General features: G+C 45.8%; 1 protein-coding gene across 1 annotated transcript in view; it reads left to right on the top strand.

The window, feature by feature from the left end:
* LOC311123865 (regulator of G-protein signaling 6-like) overlaps positions 1–17,531 on the top strand; it is a gene marked incomplete at both ends in the record, with an annotated part of 43,123 nt that extends 25,592 nt beyond the window's left edge. Inside the window, 6 exons of the mRNA XM_084198086.1 lie at positions 1,228–1,338; positions 2,857–2,982; positions 13,113–13,299; positions 16,602–16,691; positions 17,135–17,194; positions 17,481–17,531. Coding sequence (XP_084054212.1) covers positions 1,228–1,338; positions 2,857–2,982; positions 13,113–13,299; positions 16,602–16,691; positions 17,135–17,194; positions 17,481–17,531 — 625 coding nt within the window. The remainder of the gene's footprint in view (positions 1–1,227; positions 1,339–2,856; positions 2,983–13,112; positions 13,300–16,601; positions 16,692–17,134; positions 17,195–17,480) is intronic.
* Between the last annotated feature and the right edge of the window lie 1,301 nt (positions 17,532–18,832).

Genomic DNA, 18,832 nt, shown 5'->3' with positions numbered 1-18,832 from the left:
GGGCTAAGGGCAAGGTACAGGCTGGAGGGCGGGGCTAGGGGCAAGGTACAGGCTGGAGGGCGGGGCTAAAATGTAAATGTAAATGTAGGCTAGGGGCAAGGTACAGGCTGGAGGGCGGGGCTAAAATGTAAATGTAAATGTAGGCTAGTGGCAAGGTACAGGCTGGAGGGCGGGGCTAGGGGCAAGGTACAGGCTGGAGGGCGGGGCTAGTGGCAAGGTACAGGCTGGAGGGCGGGGCTAGTGGCAAGGTACAGGCTGGAGGGCAGGGCGGGGCTAGGGGCAAGGTACAGGCTGGAGGGCGGGGCTAAGGGCAAGGTACAGGCTGGAGGGCGGGGCTAGTGGCAAGGTACAGGCTGGAGGGCGGGGCTAGGGGCAAGGTACAGGCTGGAGGGCGGGGCTAGGGGCAAGGTACAGGCTGGAGGGCAGGAATGAAGTGGTTTATGGTTTCTAGGGCTAGGGGAAAGGCTGGAGGGCAGGACTGAAGTGGTTTATGGTTTCTAGGGCTAGGGGAAAGGCTGGAGGGCAGGACTGAAGTGGTTTATGGTTTCTAGGGCTAGGGGAAAGGCTGGAGGGCAGGTCTAGGGGCTTGGGTCAAGGCTGGAGGGCAGGACTGAAGTGGTTTATGGTTTTCAAATGTGACCTTCTACCAGGGATTGTGTGTGTGTGGTGCTTTTCTAAGAATTCCTTTACAGAGTTCAAAGCCATTGGTGCCATGATGATGCAGGCAGGGTGTTTCAAACTGGGCTTGCAACTGTGGCGGAAACTACTCTTGGCTCACCAGTTTCCACCTAATAGTTTAGCCTTACATTAATAGGTTTCCGATCTGTGTCAAGTAGTAGGGGCCTACAGTAGAACTGATATCTGACTGTAAGGCCTACAGTAGAACTGATATCTGACTGTAAGGCCTACAGTAGAACTGATATCTGACTGTAAGGCCTACAGTAGAACTGATATCTGACTGTAGGGCCTACAGTAGAACTGATATCTGACTGTAGGGCCTACAGTAGAACTGATATCTGACTGTAGGGCCTACAGTAGAACTGATATCTGACTGTAAGGCCTACAGTAGAACTGATATCTGACTGTAGGGCCTACAGTAGAACTGATATCTGACTGTAAGGCCTACAGTAGAACTGATATCTGACTGTAGGGCCTACAGTAGAACTGATATCTGACTGATCATGTGTCATTCTTCACAATGTCCATCTCTGTGTGTTGCGCTGTCAGTCTGATGACTTACACTGAGCAGTACCAGGAGTATGACCCGTTGGTGGTGTCACCAGAACCGTCCAACCCCTGGGCCAGTGACGACCTCTCATTCTGGGACCTAGAGGCCAGGTAAGAACCACAACCCTAAGTTCCCCAGTCGGTGGACTGGTATCTGTGACTTCCCTGTCTGATACATACTTGTCTCTGGTCTCTGTCTCTCCCAAAACACCTAATGTATGGCTTTTCCTACAAAACTAATCCACCTAGCCACTTCAGCTGCAAAATCACCCTCAGTGACAGAGAGGATCATGGGGGGGCAATGACAACTTATTATCGTCCTGTTTCATTACTAAATGGTGAAATCAAAGTACCATAATCAAAGAGAGCCAACTGTCTCAGGGGTCACCAATGCTGTGTCTTAAAGCCCCGTTTATACCTGGTTCTAACATGCGCCCTTTGTCCTGATCCTGTCCACATTCTGATCGTGCCCACATTGTAGCCGTTGGTACACATTGGTAGCGAAACGTGTCTGTTATCTGTCCACTATGTCCGAATTGTGACCAGATTTCCTGGTGCCTCCCTGTATGCAGATTGTTTGACAGATATTATTTCAAAGTGATATGAATGTATTTATTTGAAGACAATTATTTATGCCATATGTCAATGGTGCCAATGATTTTAGAGGCCAGTATAATGATGATTTAAATTATTTGATCATCCAGATCTGTTTACACTTGATTAATATCCAGATACAACGAGTCCCTAGCCCTATTTATACCTGTGTCTGCATTGTGACCAGATTTCCTGGTCCCTTCCTTTATGCAAATTATATTTCACAGCTATTCTTTCAAAATAATATGTATTTATTGTAAGACACATATTGATGTAATCAGTCAATGGTGCCACCTGTCAATGATGTTAAAGGGTAGAATAATGATGATTCAAATGGTGTCTCTGTCCAGATCTGCCTACACTTGTGAGATATCCAGACACAATGTGTCTTGACTACCTCCGGAGGTGGGCAGGATGATCTGATCACAATGTATTTTTTGATTGTCTACACCCGTCTAAAAATGTGGTCACAATCAGAATGTGGACAAGTTCAGGACAAAGGACGCATGTTAGAACCAAGTGTAAACAGGACTTTAGATAATCATCCTTAAAGTCTGAACAATCTGAACAAAGGGCAATGACATCCTATTGTCCTACATCATTATTAGATCCAGATATGAAAGATATTTCATGGTGGACGATGCTGTTGCTGAGCACCATATGTAGTCTGTCTGTAACCCTTCTGGTCTCCTAGACTTATGCAGAGATGAATCAACCCAGACATATAATCATTGTGCCTAATGTAGCTTCATAATCCTGATAAATTGATTAATTACATTACAGGTTAGAGGGAAATGTCCTGCAGAGATGTAAATGATTAGGTGTCATGTGAACGCTGCCATTACAGGACTATGCTGTCACTGTTTCTACATCGCTGCCACCACTTGTCCAACATCATGTGGTGTTTGAGACTGTTTGAGATCACAGTATTCATTTTTTTCCCTGTCTGTCTATTTTATTTAACTCCTGCTCTTTCATGAACTCAAACTTTTCCTTCCTCCTACTCTCTCCTTCTGTATCCCCCCCCCCCCTTAGTAAGGACCCCAGTCAACAGAGGGTGAGGAAGTGGGGTTTCTCTCTAGAAGAAGCTCTGAAGGATCTGGCAGGTCGCGACCAGTTCCTCAAGTTCCTGGAATCAGAGTTCAGCTCAGAGAACCTACAGTGAGTCACACAGAACACTCCTCTCCTCTCCTTCTTCCCTTCACCCATCCTTTTATCTCATCCCTTCCTTATTTCCTCTCACCAGATCTCTTCATCCCATCCCTCCATTATCCATTCCTTTCCCTCATCCTCTCCACCTTTCATCCCTTCTTCCATCACCTGATCCCTAAGCTTCATCCCATCCCTCCATTCTTCTCTTTCCCCATTTCCTCTCACCTCCTCCAATTATCCATTACCTGCATCTTTTCCCTTCATCCTCTACCCTTCACATCCCTTCATCCTCTACCCTTCACCATCCCTTCATCCTCTACCCTTCACCATCCCTTCATCCTCTACCCTTCACCATCCCTTCATCATCTACCCTTCACATCCCTTCATCCTCTACCCTTCACCATCCCTTCATCCTCTACCCTTCACCATCCCTTCATCCTCTACCCTTCACCATCCCTTCATCCTCTACCCTTCACCATCCCTTCATCCTCTACCCTTCACCATCCCTTCATCCTCTACCCTTCACATCCCTTCATCCTCTACCCTTCACCATCCCTTCATCCTCTACCCTTCACCATCCCTTCATCCTCTACCCTTCACCATCCCTTCATCCTCTACCCTTCATATCCCTTCATCCTCTACCCTTCACCATCCCTTCATCCTCTACCCTTCACCATCCCTTCATCCTCTACCCTTCACCATCCCTTCATCCTCTACCCTTCACCATCCCTTCATCCTCTACCCTTCACCATCCCTTCATCCTCTACCCTTCACATCCCTTCATCCTCTACCCTTCACCATCCCTTCATCCTCTACCCTTCACATCCCTTCATCCTCTACCCTTCACCATCCCTTCATCCTCTACCGTTCACCATCCCTTCATCCTCTACCCTTCACCATCCCTTCATCCTCTACCCTTCACATCCCTTCATCCTCTACCCTTCACCATCCCTTCATCCTCTACCCTTCACCATCCCTTCATCCTCTACCCTTCACCATCCCTTCATCCTATACCCTTCACCATCCCTTCATCATCTACCCTTCACCATCCCTTCATCCTCTACCCTTCACCATCCCTTCATCCTCTACCCTTCACCATCCCTTCATCCTCTACCCTTCACCATCCCTTCATCCTCTACCCTTCACCATCCCTTCATCCTCTACCTTTCACCATCCCTTCATCCTCTACCCTTCACATACCTTCATCCTCTACCCTTCACCATCCCTTCATCCTCTACCCTTCACATCCCTTCATCCTCTACCCTTCACCATCCCTTCATCCTCTACCGTTCACCATCCCTTCATCCTCTACCCTTCACCATCCCTTCATCCTCTACCCTTCACATCCCTTCATCCTCTACCCTTCACCATCCCTTCATCCTCTACCCTTCACCATCCCTTCATCCTCTACCCTTCACCATCCCTTCATCCTCTACCCTTCACCATCCCTTCATCCTCTACCCTTCACCATCCCTTCATCCTATACCCTTCACCATCCCTTCATCATCTACCCTTCACCATCCCTTCATCCTCTACCCTTCACCATCCCTTCATCCTCTACCCTTCACCATCCCTTCATCCTCTACCCTTCACCATCCCTTCATCCTCTACCCTTCACCATCCCTTCATCCTCTACCCTTCACCATCCCTTCATCCTCTACCCTTCACCATCCCTTCACCCTCTACCCTTCACCATCCCTTCATCCTCTACCCTTCACCATCCCTTCATCCTCTACCCTTCACCATCCCTTCATCCTCTACCCTTCACCATCTCTTCATCCTCTAACCTTCACATCCCTTCATCCTCTACCCTTCACATCCCTTCATCCTCTACCCTTCACATCCCTTCATCCTCTACCCTTCACCATCCCTTCATCCTCTACCCTTCACATCCCTTCATCATCTACCCTTCACATCCCTTCATCCTCTACCCTTCACCATCCCTTCATCCTCTACCCTTCACCATCCCTTCATCCTCTACCCTTCACCATCCCTTCATCCTCTACCCTTCACATCCCTTCATCCTCTACCCTTCACCATCCCTTCATCCTCTACCCTTCACCATCCCTTCATCCTCTACCCTTCACCATCCCTTCATCCTCTACCCTTCACCATCCCTTCATCCTCTACCCTTCACATCCCTTCATCCTCTACCCTTCACCATCCCTTCATCCTCTACCCTTCACCACCCCTTCATCCTCTACCCTTCACCATCCCTTCATCCTCTACCCTTCACCATCCCTTCATCCTCTACCCTTCACCATCCCTTCATCCTCTACCCTTCACCATCCCTTCATCCTCTACCCTTCACCATCCCTTCATCCTCTACCCTTCACATCCCTTCATCCTCTACCCTTCACCATCCCTTCATCCTCTACCCTTCACATCCCTTCATCCTCTACCCTTCACCATCCCTTCATCCTCTACCGTTCACCATCCCTTCATCCTCTACCCTTCACCATCCCTTCATCCTCTACCCTTCACATCCCTTCATCCTCTACCCTTCACCATCCCTTCATCCTCTACCCTTCACCATCCCTTCATCCTATACCCTTCACCATCCCTTCATCATCTACCCTTCACCATCCCTTCATCCTCTACCCTTCACCATCCCTTCATCCTCTACCCTTCACCATCCCTTCATCCTCTACCCTTCACCATCCCTTCATCCTCTACCCTTCACATCCCTTCATCCCCTACCCTTCACATCCCTTCATCCTCTACCCTTCACCATCCCTTCATCCTCTACCCTTCACCATCCCTTCATCCTCTACCCTTCACCATCCCTTCATCCTCTACCTTTCACATCCCTTCATCCTCTACCCTTCACATCCCTTCATCCTCTACCCTTCACATCCCTTCATCCTCTACCCTTCACCATCCCTTCATCATCTACCCTTCACCATCCCTTCATCCTCTACCCTTCACCATCCCTTCATCCTCTACCCTTCACATCCCTTCATCCTCTACCCTTCACATCCCTTCATCCTCTACCCTTCACCCTCCCTTCATCCTCTACCCTTCACATCCCTTCATCCTCTACCCTTCACATCTTTCATCCCCTACCCTTCACCATCCCTTCATCCTCTACCCTTCACATCCCTTCATCCTCTACCCTTCACATCCCTTCATCCTCTACCCTTCACATCCCTTCATCCTCTACCCTTCACCATCCCTTCATCCTCTACCCTTCACATCCCTTCATCCTCTACCCTTCACATCCCTTCATCCTCTACCCTTCACCATCCCTTCATCCTCTACCCTTCACCATCCCTTCATCCTCTACCCTTCACCATCCCTTCATCCTCTACCCTTCACCATCCCTTCATCCTCTACCCTTCACCATCCCTTCATCCTCTACCCTTCACCATCCCTTCATCCTCTACCCTTCACCATCCCTTCATCCTCTACCCTTCACCATCCCCTCATCCTCTACCCTTCACCATCCCTTCATCCTCTACCCTTCATCCTCTACCCTTCACCATCCCTTCATCCTCTACCCTTCATCCTCTACCCTTCACATCCCTTCATCCTCTACCCTTCACCATCCCTTCATCCTCTACCCTTCACCATCCCTTCATCCTCTACCCTTCACCATCCCTTCATCCTCTACCCTTCACCATCCCTTCATCCTCTACCCTTCACATCCCTTCATCCTCTACCCTTCACATCCCTTCATCCTCTACCCTTCACCATCCCTTCATCCTCTACCCTTCACCATCCCTTCATCCTCTACCCTTCACATCCCTTCATCCTCTACCATTCACATCCCTTCATCCTCTACCCTTCACCATCCCTTCATCCTCTACCCTTCACCATCCCTTCATCCTCTACCCTTCACCATCCCTTCATCCTCTACCTCTCTTTCAGGCCGTCATTGTAAATAAGAATCGGTTGTTAATTGACTCGCCTGGATAAATAAAGGTTAAATTAAAGAAAGAAAAAAAACAACTCTCCTTTCCTCTTCCCATCCCATTTGTTTGGAAGTCACCTGACCTCACCTGGACTCCCTCTACTTAGGCTAGCACTGACCCTCCAGCACCTCACCATGGCGCTCTATCTACTTATCCCCATTAGGCCTCTCTTCAGGGGGGTCAGGAGCGCTGTCAGTCCCCTGTAGCTAGCGGCTCTGCCACCCATGTGAACTGGGCTGGGAAGTGGATTGTGTGTGCGCTTGCGTGTGTGTGTGTGTGCGCGTGTGTGTGTGTGTCTCCTCTGAAGGCAGGTTCTGATGAGGGGCTCTACTAAAGAAGATAACGGAGTCTTGGAGTGTACTAGCCTGATAGCAGGTCACACACACACCCTTCTCTCTGTCCTCAGCTGCCAACCACTCTCCCTATCTTCACTAACTCACCATAGCTCGCTCTCTCTCTCTCTCTCTCTCTCTCTCTCTCTCTCTCTATCTCTCTCACTCTCTATCTCTCTCACTCTCTATCTCTCTGGCTCTCACTCTCTATCTCTCACTCTCTCTCTCTCTATCTCTCACTCTCTATCTCTCACTCAGTGTCTGTATATTGCAGGGCCAGACCACACATCAATACAGATAGATTGTAATATGAGAGGCAATTACAATTAGCTGGCACTCCTCTCCACTCTACTGTGCTCAGTGTTTGTGCAGCCAATGGTGGGTGAAGCAGTTATAGTCCTACTACACATTCCAATGTCTGGACCTGTCTCAGTCTTCCCCCTGTGTAGGTTACCTCAGTGTTATGGCTTTTATATATATATATACAGTTGAAGTCAGAAATGTACATACACTTAGAACTCGTTTTTCAACCACTCCACACATTTCTTGTTAACAAACTATTGTTTTGGCAAGTCGTTTAGGACATCTACTTTGTGCTTGACGCAAGTAATTTTTCCAACAGTTGTTTACAGACAGATTATTTCACTTATAATTCACTGTATCACAATTCCAGTGGGTCAGAATTTTACATACACTAAGTTGACTGTGCCTTTAAACAGCTTGGAAAATGTCATGGCTTTAGAAGCTTCTGATAGGCTAATTGACATAATTTGAGTCAATTGGAGGTGTACCTGTGGATGTATTTCAAGGCCTACCTTCAAACTCAGTGCCTCTTTGCTTGACATCATGGGAAAATCAAAAGAAATCAGTAAAACAAGTCCTATATTGACAAAACCCCGAAAGGCCGCACTGCAAGGAAGAAGCCACTGCTCCAAAACCGCCATAAAAAAGCCAGACTACGGTTTGCAACTGCACAAGTGGACAAAGATCGTACTTTTTGGAGAAATGTCTTCTGGTCTGATGAAACAAAAATAGAACTGTTTGGCCATAATGACCATTGTTATGTTTGGAGGAAAAAGGGGGGTATTTGCAAGCCGAAGAACACCATCCCAACCGTGAAGCACAGGGGTGGCAGCATCATGCTGTGGGGGTGCTTTGCTGCAGGAGGGACTGGTGCACTTCACAAAATAGATGGCATCATGAGGAAGGAAAATGATGTGGATATATTGAAGCAACATCTCAAGACATCAGACAGGAAGTTAAAATGGACAATGACCCCAAGCATACTTCCAAAGTTGTGGAAAAACGGCTTAAGGACAACAAAGTCAAGGTATTGGAGTGGCCATCACAAAGCCCTGACCTCAATCCTATAGAAAATATGTGGGCAGAACTGAAAAAGCATGTGCGAGCAAGGAGGCCTACAAACCTGACTCAGTTACACCAGCTCTGTCAGGAGGAATGGGCCAAAATTCACCCAATTTATTGTGGGAAGCTTGTGGAAGGCTACCCGAAATGTTTGACCCAAGTTAAACAATTTAAAGGCAATGCTACCAAATACTAATTGAGTGTATGTAAACTTATGACCCACTGGGAATGTGATGAAAGAAATAAAAGCTGAAATAAATCATTCTCTCTACTATTATTCTGACATTTCACATTCTTAAAATAAAGTGGTGATCCTAACTGACCTAAGACAGGGAATTATTACTAGGATTAAATGTCAGGAATTGTGAAAAAGTTAAAATGTATTTGGCTAAGGTGTATGTAAACTTCCAACTTCAACTGTGTATATACAGTGAGGGAAAAAGTATTTGATCCCCTCTTGATTTTGTACGTTTGCCCACTGACAAAGAAATGATCAGTCTATAATTTTAATGGTAGGTTTATTTGAACAGTGAGAGACAGAATGACAACAAAAAAATCCAGAAAAACGCATGTCAAAAATGTTATAAATTGATTTGCATTTTAATGAGGGAAATAAGTATTTGACCCCCTCTCAATCAGAAAGATTTCTGGCTCCCAGGTGTCTTTTATACAGGTAACGAGCTGAGATTAGGAGCACATTCTTAAAGGGAGAGCTCCTAAACTCAGCTTGTTACCTGTATAAAAGACACCTGGCCACAGAAGCAATCAATCAATCAGATTCCAAACTCTCCACCATGGCCAAGGCCAAAGAGCTCTCCAAGGATATCAGGGACAAGATTGTAGACCTACACAAGGCTGGAATGGGCTACAAGACCATCGCCAAGCAGCTTGGTGAGAAGGTGACAACAGTTGGTGCGATTATTCGCAAATGGAAGAAACACAAAAGAACTGTCAATCTCCCTCGGCCTGGGGCTCCATGCTAGATCTCACCTCGTGGAGTTGCAATGATCATGAGAACGGTGAGGAATCAGCCCAGAACTACATGGGAGGATCTTGTCAATGATCTCAAGGCAGCTGGGACCATAGTCACCAAGAAAACAATTGTTAACACACTACGCCGTGAAGGACTGAAATCCTGCAGTGCCCGCAAGGTCCCCGTGCTCAAGAAAGCACATATACATGCCCGTCTGAAGTTTGCCAATGAACATCTGAATGATTCAGAGGAGAACTGGGTGAAAGTGTTGTGGTCAGATGAGTCCAAAATCGAGCTTTTTGGCATCAACTCAACTCGCCATGTTTGGAGGAGGAGGAATGCTGCCTATGACCCCAAGAACACCATCCCCACCGTCAAACATGGAGGTGGAAACATTATGCTTTGGGGGTGTTTTTCTGCTAAGGGGACAGGACAACTTCACCGCATCAAAGGGACGATGGACGGGGCCATGTACCGTCAAATCTTGGGTGAGAACCTCCTTCCCTCAGCCAGGGCATTGAAAATGAGTCGTGGATGGGTATTCCAGCATGACAATGACCCAAAACACACGGCCAAGGCAACAAAGGAGTGGCTCAAGAAGAAGCACATTAAGGTCCTGGAGTGGCCTAGCCAGTCTCCAGACCTTAATCCCATAGAAAATCTGTGGAGGGAGCTGAAGGTTCGAGTTACCAAACGTCAGCCTCGAAACCTTAATGACTTGGAGAAGATCTGTAAAGAGGAGTGGGACAAAATCCCTCCTGAGATGTGTGCAAATCTGGTGGCCAACTACAAGAAACGTCTGACCTCTGTGATTGCCAACAAGGGTTTTGCCACCAAGTACTAAGTCATGTTTTGCAGAGGGGTCAAATACTTATTTCCCTCATTAAAATACAAATCAATTTATAACATTTTTTACATGCGTTTTTCAGGATTTTTTTGTTGTTATTCTGTCTCTCACTGTTCAAATAAACCTACCATTAAAATTATAGACTGATAATTTTTGTCAGTGGGCAAACGTACAAAATCAGAAGGGGATCAAATAGTTTTTTCCCTCACTGTATGTGTATATATATATATATATATATATATATATATATATACACTACCGTTCAAACGTTTGGGGTCACTTAGAAATGTCCTTCTTTTCAAAAATAACATCAAATTGATCAGAAATACAGTGTAGACATTGTTAATGTTGTAAATGGCTATCGTAGCTGGAAATGGCAGATTTTTAATGGAATATCTACATAGGCGTACAGAGGCCCATTATCAGCAGCCATCAGTCCTGTGTTCCAATGGCACGTTGTGTTTGCTAATCCAAGTTTATCATTTTAAAAGGCTAATTGATCATTAGAAAACCATTTTGCAATTATGTTAGCACAGCTGAAAACTGTTGTGCTGATTAAAGAATAAATAAAACTGGCCTTCTTGAGACTAGTTGAGTATCTGGAGCATCAGCAATTGTGGGTTCGATTACAGAATCAAAATGTCCAGAAACAAATAACTTTCTTCTGAAACTCGGCAGTCTATTCTTGTTCTAAGAAATGAAGGCTATTCCATGCGAGAAATTGCCAAGAAACTGAAGATCTCGTACAACGCTGTGTACTACTCCCTTCACAGAACAGCGCAAACTGACTCTAACCAGAATAGAAAGAGGAGTGGGAGGCCCCGGTGCACAACTGAGCAAGAGGACAAATACATTAGTGTCTAGTTTGAGAAACAGACGCCTCACAGGTCCTCAACTGGCAGCTTCATTAATTAGTACCTGTTACGAACCCCGTGGCTTTAAACGTCTAGGGTGGATGGACATGAGACCCGTAACATAATTCATGCAAATTATAAGCGTGACATGGAACAGTGAGAACAAAAACTACACGACAACCATAAACTACCGTCAAACATAAAATGTTTATTTTTGAACACACGGTCAAGGTTTGGGAAAAAGGGCTGAGCAGGACCCAAGAAATGAAACAATAGTGTAAAAAAACCCTAAACTGATCTTGCCTGCCTCAAGAACCGCTAAGCTACTGCTAATCATACACAAATACAGTGGGTGGTCCGCTCAGGTCTAACTAGTGTTTTTAGACAGTTTTCTTCCTACGGGTAATGTACGCCCAAGGGCAACTTGCTTAAATTCCCCTTTTCCCAGAAACACACAAAGTTACCAAACAGAGTAACCAGCAAATGAGTGAGTACACAAAACACAGGACACCACAGTATCCATACTCACATACGGAAATAGTCTCTCACAACAAACACAACTGACCTGCTTTTAAACAATGGGATGTGTGATTGAAAAACCAGAAACAGGTGGTGCAATGCAGAGGAATGTTCACTGATTAGTCCACCTTAGCAATCAGCAGACACCCCAACGACCACCAATCAGGAACATACAGGACACCTGTGATTAGGGCAGAAGGAGAGAAAAAACACAAAAAGACACAGGATACCTGTATCCGTAACAGTACCCGCAAAACACCAGTCTCAACGTCAACAGTGTAGAGGCGACTCCGGGATGCTGACCTTCTAGGTAGAGTTGCAAAGAAAAAGCCATATCTCAGACTGGCCAATAAAAAGAAAAGATTAAGATGGGCAAAAGAACACAGACACTGGACAGAGGAAGATTGGACAGACATATCGAAGTTTGAGGTGTTCGGATCACAAAGAAGAACATTTGTGAGACGCAGACCAAATAAAAAGATGCTGGAGGAGTACTTGATGCCATCTGTCAAGCATGGTGGAGGCAATGTGGTGGTCTGGGGGTGCTTTGGGTGCTTTGGGGGTGGTAAAGTGTGAGATTTGTACAGGGTAAAAGGGATCTTGAAGAAGGAAGGCTATCACTCCATTTTGCAACGCCATGCCAAATTGGAGCCAATTTCCTCCTACAACAGGACAATGACCCAAAGCACAGCTCCAAACTATGCAAGAACTATTTAGGGAAGAAGTAGTCAGCTGGTATTCTGTCTGTAATGGAGTGGCCAGCACAGTCACCGGATCTCAACCCTATTGAGCTGTTGTGGGAGCAGCTTGACCATATGGTACGTAAGAAGTGCCCATCAAGCCAATCCAACTTGTGGGAAGTGCTTCAGGAAGCATGGGGCGAAATCTCTTCAGATTACCTCAACAAATTGACAACTAGAATGCCAAAGGTCTGCCAGGCTGTAATTGCTGCAAATGGAGGATTATTTGACGAAAGCAAAGTTTGAAGGACACAATTGTTATTTCTATTAAAAATAATTATTTCTAACCTTGTCAATGACTACATTTCCTATGCATTTTGCTATATTTCCTATTCAAACTCAGTTCATGTATGTTTTCATGGAAAACAAGGACATTTCTAAGTGACCCAAAACATCTGAACGGTAGTGTATATTATTTATTATATTTATATATTATGTTATGGTCACAGGGTCTGCTGTGTGAGAAGGGATGGCATCAATAGCCAGTACAGTGAAATGGTGTCATCTGTGCTGACTCTGGCAGTTATCAGGGAATAACCGCACACCTCCAGTGGTGTAAGAATGAGCGGAATTGCTTACTTACTGTATCCAATAGGTTTTGGTTGGCAGTCCAGGATCTGAAGAGGCAGCCTCTGGAGAAAGTGGCAGAGCGGGCTCAGGAGATCTGGGCAGAGTTTCTGGCAGAAGGTGCTTCCAGCTCCATCAACCTGGACTCACACAGCTACGAACGCACCAGCGCCAACCTTAAAGACCCGGGACGATACAGCTACGAAGACGCTCAGGTACGTTATATTACAGACAGACAGATACGAAGACGCTCAGGTACGTTATATTACAGACAGACAGACCGCTACGAAGAGGCTCAGGTACGTTATATTACAGACAGACAGCTACGAAGACGCACAGGTACGTTATATTACAGACAGACAGACAGCTACGAAGAGGCTCAGGTACGTTATATTACAGACAGACAGACCGCTACGAAGACGCTCAGGTACGTTATATTACAGACAGACAGACAGCTACGAAGACGCACAGGTACGTTATATTACAGACAGACAGACAGCTACGAAGAGGCTCAGGTACGTTATATTACAGACAGACAGACAGCTACGAAGACGCACAGGTACGTTATATTACAGACAGACAGACAGCTACAAAGACGCACAGGTACGTTATATTACAGACAGACAGACAGCTACGAAGAGGCTCAGGTACGTTATATTACAGACAGACAGACAGCTACGAAGACGCACAGGTACGTTAAATTACAGACAGACAGACAGACAGCTACGAAGAGGCTCAGGTACGTTATATTACAGACAGACAGACAGACAGACAGGTATGTTATATTACAGACAGACTAACAGGTACGTTATATTACAGACAGACAGACAGGTACGTTATATTACAGACAGACTAACAGGTACGTTATATTACAGACATACAGACAGGTACATTATATTACAGACAGACAGACACGTTATATTACAGACAGACAGGTACGTTATATTACAGACAGACAGACAGGTACATTATATTACAGACAGACAGACAGACAGGTACGTTATATTACAGACAGACAGGTACGTTATATTACAGACAGACAGACAGGTACGTTATATTACAGACAGACAGACAGACAGGTACGTTATATTACAAACAGACAGACGGGTACGTTATATTACAGACAGACAGACAGGTACGTTATATTACAGACAGACAGACAAGTACGTTATATTACAGACAGACAGACAGGTACGTTATATTACAGACAGACAGACATGTACGTTATATTACAGACAGACAGACAGGTATGTTATATTACAGACAGACAGGTACGTTATATTACAGACAGACAGACAGGTATGTTATATTACAGACAGACAGACAGGTACGTTATATTACAGAAAGACACACAGGTACGTTATATTACAGACAGACAGACAGGTACGTTATATTACAGACAGACAGACAGGTACGTTATATTACAGACAGACAGACAGGTACGTTATATTACAGACAGACAGACAGACAGGTACGTTATATTACAGACAGACAGACAGGTACGTTATATTACAGACAGACAGACAGGTACGTTATATTACAGAAAGACAGGTACGTTATATTACAGACAGACAGACAGACTAACAGGTACGTTATATTACAGACAGACAGACAGGTACGTTATATTACAGACAGACAGACAGGTACGTTATATTACAGACAGACAGACAGGTACGTTATATTACAGACAGACAGACAGGTACGTTATATTACAGACAGACAGACAGGTACATTATATTACAGACAGACAGACAGGTATGTTATATAATACAGACAGACAGGTACGCTATATTACAGACAGACAGGTACGTTATATTACAGACAGACAGACAGGTACGTTATATTACAGACAGACAGACAGGTACGTTATATTACAGACAGGTACGTTATATTACAGACACACAGGTACGTTATATTACAGACAGACTAACAGGTACGTTATATTACAGACAGACAGGTACGTTATATTACAGACAGACTAACAGGTACGTTATATTACAGACAGACAGACAGGTACGTTATATTACAGACAGACAGACAGGTACGTTATATTACAGACAGACAGACAGGTACGTTATATTACAGACAGACAGACAGACAGGTACGTTATATTACAGACAGACAGGTACGTTATATTACAGACAGACAGACAGGTACGTTATATTACAGACAGGTACGTTATATTACAGACAGACTAACAGCCCAAAAGCTGAAATACAGCATAAAGCTAAAACACACACATTAGGTCTCTCTCGATGTACAGCGCCTTCGGAAAGTATTCAGACCCCTTGACTTTTTCCACATTTTGTTACGTTACAGGCTTATTCTAAAATGTATTTTTAAAAAATCCCCCTCATCTACACACAATATCCCATAATGACAAAGCAAAAACTGGTTTTTAGATTGTTTTGCAAATGTATTCAAAAGCAAAAACTGAAATATAACATTTACATAAGTATTCAGACCCTTTACTTGTTGAAGCAGCTTTGGCAGTGATTACAGTTCGAGTCTTCTTGGGTATGACGCTACAAGCTCGGCACACCTGTATTTGGGGAGTTTCTCCCATTCTTCTCTGCATATCCTCTCAAGCTCTGTCAGGTTGGATGGGGAGCGTCGCTGCACAGAGATGTTCGATCGGGTTCAAGACCGGGCTCTGGCTGGGCCACTCAGGGTCATTCAGAGACTTGTCCTGAAGCCACTACTACGTTGTCTTGGCTGTGTGCTTAGGGTCTTTGTCCTGTTGGAAGGTTGAACCTTCACCCCAGTCTGAGGTACTGAGCGCTCTGGAGCAGGTTTTCATCAAGGATCTCTCTGTACTTTGCTCCGTTCCTGACTAGTCTCCCTGTCGCTGAAAAACATCTCCACAGCATGATGCTGCCAGCACCATGCTTCACCGTAGGGATGGTGCCAGGTTTCCTCCAGATGTGACGCTTGGCATTCAGGCCAAATAGTTCAATCTTGGTTTCATCAGACCAGAGAATCTTGTTTCTCATGGTCATGGTCTTTCTCTCTCTCCCTATTTGTCCCCCCCCTTCTCTCTCTCTCTCCCTATTTGTTCCCCCTTCTCTCTCTCTCTCCTTATTTGTCCTTCTCTCTCTCTCTCTCTCTCTCTCTCTATCTCTCTCTCTCCCTATTTGTCCTCCCCCTTATCTCTCTCTCCCTATTTGTCCTCCCCCTTCTCTCTCTCTCTCCCTATTCCCCCCCTCCTTCTGTCTCTCTCTCCCTTTTTGTCCCCCCCCTTCTCTCTCTCCTTCCCTATTTGTCCCCCCCTTCTCTCTCTCCTTCCCTATTTGTCCTCCCCCTTCTCTCTCTCCTTCCCTATTTGTCCCTCCCCCTTCTCTCTCTCCTTCCCTATTTGTCCTCCCCCTTCTCTCTCTCCTTCCCTATTTGTCCCTCCCCCTTCTCTCTCTCCTTCCCTATTTGTCCTCCCCCTTCTCTCTCTCCTTCCCTATTTGTCCCTCCCCCTTCTCTCTTTCCTTCCCCATTTGTCCTCCCCCTTCTCTCTCCTCTGTTACAGGACCACATCTATAAGCTGATGAAGAGTGACAGCTACACACGCTACCTCCGCTCCAACGCTTACCAAGATCTTCTGATGGCCAGGAAGAAGGTGTGTGTGTTTCTCTGTGTGTCTCCGTTTGCCTGGGGCAAACTGCAGTTTGACGCCAGTCCTCAGCATCCAACATAGTGAAGTGCTGCCCTCTGTTGGAGATTTCCAGGTTCTGCAGTCAGTAAACTACTGCATGGTCTGAATCAGTGATATCACTGACTTCTCTTCTCTGCTTTGTTTTCATTCTCTCTTTTTCTGCCTCCTCTCATCTCCTCTCCTCTCCTCTCCTCTCCTCTCTCTCCTCTCCTCTCCTCTCCCCTCCCCTCCCCTCCCCTCCCCTCCCCTCCCCTCCCCTCTCCTCTCCTCTCCTCTCCTCTCCTCTCCTCTCCTCTCCTCTCCTCTCCTCTCCTCTCCTCCTCTCCTCTCCTCTCCTCTCCTCTCCTCTCCTCTCCTCTCCTCTCCTCTCCTCTCCTCTCCTCTCCCCATAATGCTTTGTGCCCAAGCCTGAGACGGAGCAGCAGCAGGGAAGACGCACATCTCTGGAGAAGTTCACACGCAGTGTGGTCAGTGGCTCTACTTCCCTGTCCTTTTATTTTCTGTTCTCCCTCGTCTGTCTGTCTCTGTCTCTCTCTGTCTGTGTCTCTGTCTGTCTGTCTGTCTGTCTGTCTGTATGTCTCTCTCTCTGTCTGTCTCTGTCTCTGTCTGTATGTCTTTATGTCTCTCTGTCTCTGTCTGTCTGTATCTGTCTCACCTACGTAGAGATTATTCCGACCACTACTTTGTTACAAAACTTTTCACCTTAAACCAACAAGGCAACCATCATATTAATTCCATACTATCGCTCTTCAGGGCAAGTCACTGACAGGCAAACGGCTGACGGGCCTGATGCAGTCGTCCTGACCAGGCCTGGGGCTGGAGTAAGACAGCCATGCCCACAGGAGCTGCTCCGCTGTCGGGAGAGGGGTGTTGAGGCTGAGAGGTCTAACTGGGGCCTGGACACAACGGCGCCCACATAACTGACTCCAGAACAGTTTTCTGAGCTTCAGCGGAGGACAGACAGCATGCAATAAGTCACTTAGATCTGACACTGGGACAGTGCTGTCTTTGGTTGCATCTCAAGTGCCACCATGTTCTCTATATAGTGCACTACTTTTGACAAGAGCCCATATGATTTGTGTAAGCATTGGCTGGAGTTTCCACTTTTGTTAAATCCATGCGAGAAAGTGTGCACTTTGGGAGAAGGGTGGAGAATGGCAACATCCCAGCCTGGGCCTTAGGCAAAAAATAGTGTACTACAAAGAGAACAGGGGTACCATTTGGGATGCAAATATTGTGTAGTTTATCGACACATAACTCTGCCCGCTACTCTCTCTCTCTCTGGCTCTGTCTCTCTCTCTCTGGCTCTGTCTCTCTCTCTCTCTCTCTCTCTCTCTCTCTCTCTCTCTCTCTCTCTCTCTCTCTCTCTCTCTCTCTCTCTGGCTCTGTCTCTCTCTCTCTCCCTCTCTCTCTCTCTCTCTCTCTCTGGCTCGTCTCTCTCTCTCTCCCTCTCTCTCTCTCTCTCTCTCTGTCTCTCTCTCTGGCTCTGTCTCTCTCTCTCTCTCTCTCTCTCTCTCTCTCTCTCTCTCTCTCTCTCTCTCTCTCTCTCTGGCTCTGTCTCTCTCTCTCTCTCTCTCTCTCTCTCTCTCTCTCTCTGTCTCTCTCCCTCTCTCTCTCTCTCTCTGGCTCTGTCTCTCTCTCTCCCTCTCTCTCTCTCTGGCTCTGTCTCTCTCTCTCCCTCTCTCTCTCTGGCTCTGTCTCTCTCTCTCTCCCTCTCTCTCTCTCTCTCTGGTTCCTTTAATAGATTCTATAACCAAATGGAATGTCAGACTTCTACTCTATCTCAGCTCATGTTACTACAGTATAATACCTTAGTATAACGATTACACTACTATTTTGTCAATTATATCAACATTAAAATGGTTAAAAGCTTGATTGCTTTGACTGATGTTATAATGGATTTATTTTCACCTGCCACTCTAGGGTAGGCCTGTATGGTAGTATATAGGATGGGGAATGGAACAAATGATCTGTTCTGCTCTTTCTATTGAGTTTTTCAGCATTGATTTGATATAGTTATGCAGACTTAAAAAAAATAATCCTTAAGAGTTGATTGATGCACCCTAATTAACATAATAAAAAAATCCCCATCAATATCCAAGTCT

Source organism: Coregonus lavaretus (assembly GCF_964263955.1).
Source record: "Coregonus lavaretus genome assembly, contig: HAP1_SCAFFOLD_3225, whole genome shotgun sequence".
In the NCBI taxonomy this organism is placed as follows: domain Eukaryota; kingdom Metazoa; phylum Chordata; class Actinopteri; order Salmoniformes; family Salmonidae; genus Coregonus; species Coregonus lavaretus.
This window is presented reverse-complemented; position numbering and strand designations above follow the sequence as displayed.